The 11,216-nt window shown below is 46.6% G+C and overlaps 1 protein-coding gene across 1 annotated transcript in view; it reads right to left on the reverse strand.

Annotated features, from left to right (window-relative positions):
• Positions 1-988: 988 nt before the first annotated feature.
• LOC146204970 (uncharacterized) overlaps positions 989-11,216 on the reverse strand; it is a 219,953-nt gene continuing 209,725 nt past the window's right edge. Inside the window, exon 2 of the mRNA XM_084589650.1 lies at positions 989-3,382. Coding sequence (XP_084445776.1) covers positions 3,096-3,382 — 287 coding nt within the window. The 3' untranslated portion in view covers positions 989-3,095. The remainder of the gene's footprint in view (positions 3,383-11,216) is intronic.

An 11,216-nucleotide genomic window follows, 5' to 3' on the forward strand; every position in this document is an offset into this window, starting at 1 on the left:
CCTCCCCCTCTCCTCCTCTCCTTCTTTCTTTCGGCCTTTTTTTTCGTTCATTTTTTTTTCTCTAGATTAGGGGCGTATAACACCCCCTGAAAAATATTGCTGGCTATGCCACTGGAGCTCTGCGACAGCCCTACTACGCTGTCCGTCACACCAAAATTGCCGCATTCGAGGTCAAATTTATTAGGCTAATCAGCTAACATGTTTTGGGGAAAGGAGGGGCTCGTTCTGATATAGAAGAGGAACCAGCAACCGCTGACACCAACGAAAGCAGAGGGGATTCGGAGGTCGTTGGTTCGGATTCAACCGATGGCATGTGGGTGTTTTTCTTTCATTTTCGAATTATCGATCTCCATGTGATTACATTACTATTTCACGTTTATCTGTACCAAAATGGATCTCCTATGCTTTTCTTGGTGCCAATGACGGTTGGCTTCCCTTCAATGTATCTCATAATGAGCCCTTCATTTCTCCACAACTCGCCTGCTCATTGTCTAAGCAGGTGTTAGGTGTTCTCTGCGCGAACTTCTATTGAGAGCTTGGAATAGAGGTATTGGGATGTGTGTCTGTTTCTGTAGCAATCGCTTGGGCGGACGGGCTTGCTGCAACAAGCTTATTATGACCTCACCTTTGACATCTATTTCAACTCCCCTCTCTCTACGCGCGGCAGTGATTGTGGACCACTTGGCGACAGTATTTTTCTTGCTTTGTGGAAGGGCGGGAAAAATGAGGGTGGAAACGTAGCCTTTCAATGTATTCCTGCACTAAAAAAGACGTGGCTCTTCGAAGTTTCTCGAGCGTTCTAAAAAGGATGTTTCCCTTTCTCATGAGGCCCGTTATTAGGATTTTTGGGCTAACCCGCCGCATGACTGCAGGCTACGTGTTATGTGGTTGCAAGCGAAATTATGTCATCACTCGATTGTGGCAACAAACCGTAAGCCGCTGCAGCCAGAGCCTTCCGCATGTCTGGGAGTACAATGAAGTCCACTAATGATACTGCCACAACAAAAACTTTATTGGACAGCGAGCAATACAACAACGTATTGTATGACGACGATACATGCAAGCCACTCGTAAGTAGATTGTCCGATTTTTTTTTTTTTCTTTTAGCTGCGCACTTTTCATTTTGCTTGCATCTTTACTATCTTTTGGGGAGAAGTGAACTTACAAGTAAGGCCTACATTTTACAGAAAGCACTACATGAGAGATATATTTATGATGAAATGTATACAAGTACGGGCAGCTTACCGTGGTTACAGATAATTAGCCGTAATGAATAATTTTTTAAACGTCCGAAGAGCGCCGGCTGAGCTTTCGACAGGGACACTTTCGCCATTGCAGGGAGGACAAGGAGGCAGTTTTATTGGCGTAAAATTGTTCGCTGAAGTACTTGCATAATTTACACTACGCGCACTGCATATTGGGTTCAGTGACGTCACCGCCACCACTGTCCTGGGCTTTTTCGCAGTATGTAAGATCGGTCAGCGTTAAGCCCGCGTACGTTTAGCACGTGAGCTACTGTGCAGTGACACCGAACGCGGTGGCTTGACCGCAAAAAAAAAGAAAGAAATGAAAGTAAAAAAAAAAGGGATGCCATTAATTTATTTTCTTAGACATTCTAGACCCCTTCTCCCACGCTCCTTTCTCCTAACTTTTTGCACTCCCAGACTTTGATATGGCAAAATTGCACGTATTCTCTGAAGAGCAAAGAACATTAAATCCCTTTCGTCTGTGACTGTTAGTTTCATTATGGGCGCTCGTGAGGTCTCAAAGGAAATTAAAGTTCACCCCAGAATATCGTCTAAACACTGCCCCCACGCAGTAGGGCTAATATGCAGGAAAAAATGTCACATCCCATTCGACTCTAGCTATGTCTTCCGTTTATGACTCGAATAAGAATTAAAATGGGAAGTATGCTATTTATGCGACATGCACCCAGTTTCCGCTCGCTTTCCATATAACTCCGAACTAAGGGACCGTAATGTTGAACGGTGAACAATCGAAATCGCGATTCACTAATGCATGAACCCCTTTACGGTAGGCGAGGGGACAGGGGTTTGATGCCGTGACGTTCTTTTATTTTTTTTTTCTTTCAAGAGTTAGATTTCAAGTGAAATGTTTGTTCGAACCAATCCGTACATAATTGAATACTTAGTGTTCATTGTAGATCCACTTTAGTGGACAACGATGATTGGATTTCGACAGAATTGCAACTAAAACTATTTTATTTTACTCTTCATAACGAGGGCAAACTCGTGTCTTAACGCGCAATTGCATACAGTTCGAGCAGGGTACCCGGTGCGGTTGTTGCTGTACTTGAAGATATGCGAGCAGCTAATTGGCCTCCCATGAGTAATATGCAGGTCCGCTTTCTTGGAGAACGCTTAGTTGTGGTCCAGCTGCGAGGCCACTCGAGTTTCATGATCTAGATAGGTCAATAAATGGCAATAAACTACCATGACAAGAATTTCACTACAACGCTTTTGGCACGACTCTCAAGTAACTCGGCTTCGTAAATGAACTTGCCGCTAGCACGGAATGTCGACCACATCCCGGTACTTTATCTCGTGTATTGCCCCGCTGTGAATAAGGAATGAATGGGGCCCACTTACTACAATTACCCGAAAGTTTGCCAGGCTGTCGTCGCGAGACTCGATGGTGTTTCACAATGATGGGTACAGTCCCTGAGGGGCACAACAGGTGCATCCTAATGTACTGATTGTGAAAGGAGACATGAGAACAAGGGGGCACACTGCGAGGCAGTAAATACAGCATATGAAGGGCGTAGAAGTTCCTCCGGTTGAGGATTTGGAGAGGATGGAGTTTCTGGCGAGGACGTCGTTGGTAACTTCCATGGAGTGAGCACATATCGTTTCGTGGACACGAGAAAGACAAACAAAGTGAATTGTGGGTGGTTTCCCTGGATTATTACAGCGTCCGTATGTGTCCGTGTATTTTAATGGGATCAGAATTGATTCGGGCACTGCGCTCTCTATAGCGCAGCGGCTACCATTTGGTTGGACATGCACGCATGCGTTTTCGCTGCAGCGCTATATGCAGCGCCAGAGGTCGTGGTTGAAGGGCTGAAGAAGACGCTCCTAGCCCCAGCGCAGCGGGAGTCCATGCGGCCTTCCGGAGATGTCGCTGGGCAGCTCGGGCTCGTCGCCTCCGGGGGTGTACTGGGGCCGCCAGTGGGCGAAGAGGCTGAGCGCCCGCTTGTTGACCCAAGTCGGCCGGCTGCCTCCTTCTCCTCCGCCGCCGCCGGACAGGTAGCGCATGGCCAGCAGGTCCCGGTCGTCGGCATCCCAGGCAGCCCCGTCAATGGGCCAGCCAAACGCAGCCACGGCGCCCGCCACCAGAAGCAGCAGGGGACACAACATGGCTGCTGCAGGGGAACCATGTACAGGGCTTCGGTCAGGCGCCACGTGAACCCGCACTGGGGTCGTAAGCAACGCTGCCTGACCCAGTTGTTAGGACTGCGTCTTAAAAGGAAACGGCGCAAGAAAATAGTTGAACCTCGAGAAGAGAATACGCGCGCCCTGTGATAATTCTGTAGTGGCTCGGTCTTTTGTTCAAAACAGGCTAGCCCAAAACAAGACATACACGAGAGAGGAAGCTCGGCCTTTCACGCGGTTTTCTTTCCAGCGTGTCAGCGCTGATGTGATCAAATGCGAATGCGCATGGCGCTACGCGCGTGCACCAGTGGAAACTGCGTGCTTCCGCTAGAACGGTTTAAAAGATCATTTTGAACGAATCATGATTTCGTGTCGACGCTCATGAGGCGCGAGAACTTATGGCGTGAAATATTCTCGAGGTGTTTCGTGGCGGAATCCCTGGCTGTACATTCCGGCCCACCGACATGTAAAGGATGTATCAGTCCCACATAGCGAGCCCTAATTTCGTTGGTGTATGCCCGTGGCGAAAAGAAGCCTGTTAATAATTATGAACTCGTTTCGTTGTCCTCTTTCAGTCCTGTCGTTTGCTGGACACCAGACAGGCTCTTCTTTGCCCTGCTGCTACGCGCTGTTCAATACGCGATAGAGTTAAACGCGTCACTCAGCAGGCAATCCGGTTTCGCGTCGACGTGTCCTCGGCGTTTTCAGTTTGCCTATTGGAGGGTGACATGGCCTAGCATGGTCGGTCGGTGGGCTCTATGACATCATAAGACCACGGCATGACATGGCCAAGTTGGAAGTAGCCGCCGACCCTGGGCGCTCCTTTGAGATAAGAATCGAACCCTCCAGAACCTTTGGTTCGCGAGTCGAACACGCGCTGCCCCTATAGGCCACGCATGCACGTTCGTGGCAAGTGGTTAAAATGTATACCTTTATATCTACGTCAGGTGGTAATTCCCGTAATGTGGCAGCTTAAGAGTTTTCGCTAATGAGTATATGTATGAGATAACAGAAGTAAGTACATATTTAAGAATTAGTGATTAAATGAGTAGCAGAAGTGAATATATGCGGACGAGAAAACGCAAGGAAAGCCGCAGATGGCATCCATTAACATGGTCGCTTTATGCTCTTTTAAGTGGAACTTTTGCACCCCCCCCCCCCCCTTCAATTGTTTGTGTCATGTCAGTTCTCGTGTTTACATTTCATTTTTTTGCTGATATTGCCTGATACCCAAATAAAACAGTTTCGTCCGAAACGCAATGACAGTATTCAGTGCTGAAAAATGCTTCTTTCACAGTTAGCTAAAACGTCAAGCGGTGGAAACGTGCACTAGTTTCATGGCCGTCTTACGCCATAATCTAAACACTACTTAGCTTCCAGTGCTGAACTTACCTGAAATAACCTTTGATGACCATAAAATTCATGCATCAAATTGCTGGCATAAAACTACATGCTCACCTGCATATTGTACCACCTTACAGAAAATAGAATTAGTAAGAGAGCACTCATTGCAGCACGCTATTTTTTTCTTCTTCAGATTCCATTGTTATAAAAATATTTATCTTCTCGTTTAGAGGCATATGAGTTACGTCATTATTGTTGTTCTGTATAACTTATTACATGTAATATTGATAAACTGAAACCAAAATAAGGTCACTTAATTCGACAGGCGCGCTTGAATGTGGATGAAAACACTGTCATTCATAACAAATAGTGGTTTGCTTTGTTTTCTTCGCAGCAACAGCTATTTGATTGCGTTTTTCCAGCGTAATATGCCGTGACAGGAAATCTGATTCCCCGCTGTAGAAAGAGAATGTTTTCCAAGTAAGCTTTGACGATCTCGCGAGGGGTGCAGTATACACACCAATCGCTGCCATGTTTTTCTGCCTGGGTATTGCGAAAAAAGAAATCGAGCGTTCCTTATTTTTATCATTTCGTTAACCAGTTCACAGAAAACAAATGCGTGTTCGGTTCGCACTATTTACCTCATGAACTGGCTATTCGTGCGATAAAGCAACAGCGTCTATTCTCTTTCTACGTGTCGTGGCGTCTTCAAGACGTGTGATGCTCTTCTTTCAGATTGCTCAGCTGCATGGGGGAATTGTTAAGAGGAGCTATAACGGAGCACTTCAGATTAATTTCTAGCATTCGAGGCTGCTTTGCCGAAACGACATAGCACAGTTGGCGTGCTTCCATTCCGCCTGTGTTTAAATGCGGCCGGGATTTCATCTTGGCATCAGCAGGTAAACTACTGCGGCGGGCGCAGACGATTTTCTCGACTTACAGTGGCAACTATGCTGTGGCCGATTGTGGGCTATGAAGTCACGTTTAGGAGGAGCGCTTAGTTAAGCTCCATAAAGCGAACAGGGCGAATAGGGCACATGCATAAAAAAAAAAAAACAAAAAAACAAAAAACACCGCGGTGCGTTCTGCTATTTTCTCTTGTGTGTGTATTCCAGTGTGCGCTGCCAGGCTGTATGAGCTATGCAGGACGTTTGTGATCGAATAATAATTAAATAAGTAATTTTTGCTCTAAAGCAATTACTACCCTGAAGATTTTAATTTTGCGCGGACCTTAGTGAACCTCTTATGGCGCCCTGAATTTGGACAGCTTGGTCCAGTTGCGCGAGAGATTAACTTGGCCCGTCTGTGAGCGGCGGGGGCTAATAAGTTTAGGATTCGCCAGAAAAAGCTTTCAGCTTGGCGAGGCATTGTTTGCGAGAAGCCCTAACATTTACTGCTGCCATGGTGAAGAAAACGACTCATAAAGCCGCTAACGTAGGCCTGCGGCGTCCCTGCCATGTCAATCGAGAAACGCAAATGTGGGAGCAAAACAAAAAGAGCGAAACACATAAGTTTTTATTCTTGCCCGTGCGCGTTTACCACCGGATAAATTCTTAATATAAGTTTAGCATCTCTTATTCCGCGTAGAAAGCATCTATCACCAAAATAACTAAATTTTCTTCCGTAATCGAGAGTAGTTGTAAACTTGAAATGGGTTTATTACCGGCGCTAGCTGCGCTTCTCGGTTTCAGCAGCTTTCACGGGGACGCCATTTGTTAGGCTCAACGCTTAGCAGCTTCCTGAAACCTGTCACTCATCAATTACGCGTCTGCACGTGCTGACGGGGAGGACACCTATGGACAGATAGCGGCGAACGCGAGCTTAAATTCGCTATCGCGGCGTAGCGTCGGAGATGCGAGTTTCATGCATAGGGCTCCGCTGGCCTGATTGTGCCTTCGTAAGACGGCGTAAGGAACAGTGGGGGACGTGCAGTGCCGATGTGAGTGTGGCAAAGACTAAGGCGTACAGCGTTCAAGGGCGCCTCGTAATCAGTTCATGCTGTTGTCGTTCGCCGCTTCGGGGCCAGACGACGGCTACTGCGGCACGCGTTTCCTCTTCCAACCTTTCTTCTAATGTCTCTACAACTCTCCTTTCTCTGCGCGAAACAGCGGTAGCAGCGGTGCTGACTCAGCCACAGCCATTTGGAAAACCCTAACGTTTTCCCTTCCTTAAGTTGCACCACGCACCACAGCCTATCTTTTCTGCTTCGGCGCATTTGCCCTTAGACGGCGAGTTCGAGGTGTCCGCCGAGAAATTAGATAGATTTGTGCTTTCTCAGTTTTGCGAAACTTCCCTTAGGTTCGCCTTCATTTGACGGTGGTTTCGACGTGTCTACCGAGAAGTGAGATAGTTTTGCGCCACGAAACCAGCGAAGATAGAATACATTTTCTGGCGTAGCGCTGATCGAACGGCAGCGCAGCGTACAGTCGCCAGTCGACCGAGATGTGAAATAGTTTTGTGCTTTTTCATTTTATAGTTTTGCTCCACCAAACCAGTTCTAAGTGCCGCTGGCGCATGTACTGCACCAGCTGCAGCGCAGCGTGTAGTACCAGGGGGTGACCTAAGCAGGTTTTAGCGTTCAAGTTCGCCTCCGGTTCACCTCCGTATTCTAGTATGGTTCGGCGCCGTGCTTTTCAGGACGGCGCGCCGATAACAGGTGGTAAAAAATTTCATGCTTAACATAGCAAAATTACTTGCACGCCACTAGCTGAGGAGCAGAGGCATGCTTGACACACGTGGTATGATTTCAGCTTGTCTTGTTAGCGCCACGTTAAACTTCGCGCTTTACGCAAGTGACGCGCGATGTGGAGCCGAAACAGAGACCCCTGAGACCGTAGGTCACACTCTCAACCCAAAATACTACAGCCAAGCCAAGCCGAGAGAGAGAGAGAGAGAGAGAGAGAGCCTACATCCTGCCATGTGCAGGGCGTGCCATGGAGGTGTCGTTAAGAAGCTGGATCCAGAGCACAGCATACGTAGGCATGGGGTTAACACCAAAGCTTTCACACACTAAAAATTAAAGCGTTTAAAGAAGAAAACGCAGGCAGTTGCTGTTGCGCCTTCAGGCTCGAGACGAACAGCCCAAAGTAAGCCTTCTTTCACTAGCTGCAGCAGTTTCGAAATCACCCGAACCTGAGTAACAAGGTTGGGGTACACCCTCAACAAAATGGGCAATGGCTTCTCCGCCTTTCCTACAGTAAAGAGTCAACATGGATTCGCGCTTCAAAGTTGTCCATATGTGTAAATACGACGAAAGATGTACTTACGTCCTTAAACTTGACCGTGGGACGGCTTTTATGGTGGATACAAAACACGACGGAAACGTTGTGTGGCATAGCGTCCTCTCAGGAGCGTAAAATGTAGCTCAAATAAGGTGTACTATTGACAGCAAACGTTAACGGGACGCTTTTTCCTGAAAAAAAAAAAAAAAAAAGCTACCATCTTTCTGCCATCAGAAATGCCTGGCAACCAACTCGTGTATATAGTTACCAGCGGATAGATCATGCACGTCTCTTGGTAATGTTCGGGCGACTGGATTACGTGATTGCGCCAGAATTAACTCGTTCTCCAGACACTTGCGCCCCGCAAACTTTTTCTGTCGATAGTACAGCTGTCCACGTCACCTTTTCAGGTGAATCAGGAATGCATGTTCCAGTTTCGGATAACTGCGACATTATTGGCTCTTCTCGCAGCGCTAGTGGAGGCCGCGTATTTCCACATCAGTGGCCATGGTCATGCTTTAGTCGCACCGGCTCTGCTGTTTCGGCGTGCCTTCTTCAGCTCTTGCCGATTCTGGAAGTTGGACGACACACTGATGAGCATATTCACGTAAACCGTGATGCCTTCACCGTGAAGCGCAAACATCTGCAGCACGATATAGCTGTTATCGCGGACCTATACACCACCGTCTGTTCAAAGCTGTGTGCAGAGACTATATTTTCGCTCCATTTTCTCAATCTCTGATCCCATTCGTCCCCTTTTTAGACCCAGTTTTTTTCCCCACAGCCCGTGATCGGCGGGATCGGGGACTTTTTTTACGCATAATTACGTTCATTATCTTACTCCTTTCCTCTCACCACAGCACCAGCTTAGATTCTTCGCTTCATGTCCGAAGCGAAGCCCGTGGAAATAAATTTGTGAGTGAGACAAAGGCGTATCCTTCTTTCCTTGCTTTTATTCAGTACCAGTAGACAAAGAGCAAAGCCACCTGAGTATGACTGAACACCTCAAGTGTAACACCAACAAGTTTGGTTAAGTGCATACATTTATTCACAAGAGGGTTAATGGCAAGTCACACAGCATGCAGACATTTCTTACAGCGGCAAGTGCCGGAAACATCGGGCGGTCTTCCGGTGCCCTTAATCACCAATGCTTAATACTAACGATAGTAGGACAGTGCTTAAAATTAAGTTAACAAAGCGATGGTTGTATGAGGAAAATGAATCACGGCGCGTAACTACGACAAGTGCCAACCCGTTATACATGAGATGAAACAGCGAAAGTGTACATGAGGATAATTAAGTTTGCTGACCGCTTCCTCTTCACTCCTTTCGACATTTTTTCAGTTTAGGCCAGTCGATATATTATGCGTCATCATAGCCCTCACCGAAAAAGAAAGGAAAGAAAAGGCCAATCTTATGATCCTTCACGGCTTTTCCTGTGTAAAAAAAACGGACATAGCTCCTTTGTAATTGTATTTTGTGCATAACGACGTGATATATGGAGTTCCTGCCCCATAACGATAGCGCTCTAAGCTCTGTTTGTTATGCAGCGGTTCATTTCGTTACAAACCCCGCACGGTTTAGCTTGCCAGCTGAAGGGATCATACCTTGGCCCCCGTCATGAACACGGAGCTTATGGCACCCTAATATCTGTGCTCATCAATTACTACCTTCATGCGAGTACAGAGGAAATTATTACGCATTAACAAATGTTTTCTTAAAGTGTCGCAGTATGTCTGAATCGTTTTGGAGGTGAACGTGTATAGTAGCTTTGGATCACCGTTAATTGAGGCGCGCGAGGTTTCGGAATTAGATCGCAATAAGTCGCGCAAAGCACCACTTACTGCGTGGTGTCCAGCATTCTGTGGTCTTTATCTGCCCCGATATCACTGTTTCCCGTCGAGTTTCAATCAGTGGCGGCGGCTGATTATGTCAAAACATCATGCAAACGTGTTTGTGAACCGTCTACAAGTACTTTACTCCGGTCCCAATGCTCTCTGTTCTCTGAAAGCGTGCTGTATTGACGTCGTAACGGCACTCTGTGGATATATCCAGTTTGGCATGTGTCTAAACTGAATGGGAAACATCATCAACAAAGAAGAGATTAAGAATCTGCCCGAGGGCCATCATTAAAGACCTCAAAAAGAGGGCTAAAATCGTAAAGACGTTAATTAAATCTCACTGCAGTTCTCAAGACATGTCCCAGGTTTCGCATTTCTCGCGCAACGTGAGGGCCTCCAATTTGCATCTTAATAACCCCGTGGCTACTTTTGCTGTACCAGAATAATTAAAAACAATGACAAAGAGTGAAGCGAGGAGTCTGAGTAGCATCTGCCTGCACGACGATTGTAACATTATACGTACAAGAGTCATTCCAAAATATTAAAGGCCGTAAACTTTCATATCCCATGCATGATCTTATTGGAAGTTTTGTTTTCGAAATGCTCACAGGCATGGCGTTCATTAAAGGGCCTTTCTAGGACAAAGAGCAAAAAAAAAATAAATAAAGAAGTGAGATCATTGTTAACCCTACTTTTTCTAATTTCAGTGGCACCGTAACTTTTGTTGCGGAGTGATAAGCAAAGAAATATCTGACGAAATCTGTCAACTCGTGGCCAGCGACCGGAAAACTGTCCATGACTTGCAGTATGAAAAATAAATAGCTTCCACAGTTTAGGCCAGAGTTTAGGTAGGCCATATACGCGATCACTGGCGCTCACTCAGTGCGGCGGCGGTCAGGAACATTGCACGAAGATTGTTGCCCGTGCATGGGAACAAGCAAAAATAAAAATGCCAAATAAACAAATGTCGTCAGGTCTCGCAACTTTCTCGTCGACACGGCTGTCAACCATGGCATGCCGATCAGGTTCGCCAGATTAAAGTCCATCGCACTTTATAATGGCGTGAGGATTGGCCAGAAAGCATGACTTGTTCTTATTCCGCCCTTCATCTCCCTTTCCTCTCTCTCTGTGCCTCACTGGGGGTTGCTAAGACGAACTTTTCGTTTCACCATTTTATCATTCATGTTCTTTTTTTTTTTGCATGTGCTTTTATGTGACATCGCACACTTAACTGCTGCCTACACACACGCACACACACACACACACACACACACACACACACACACACACACACACACACACACACACACACACACACACACACACACACACACACACACACACACACACACACACACACACACACACACACACACACACACACACACACACACACACACACACACACACACACACAC

Source organism: Amblyomma maculatum, chromosome 1 (assembly GCF_055883805.1).
Source record: "Amblyomma maculatum isolate TAMU_Amacu chromosome 1, ASM5588380v1, whole genome shotgun sequence".
Lineage (NCBI taxonomy): Eukaryota > Metazoa > Arthropoda > Arachnida > Ixodida > Ixodidae > Amblyomma > Amblyomma maculatum.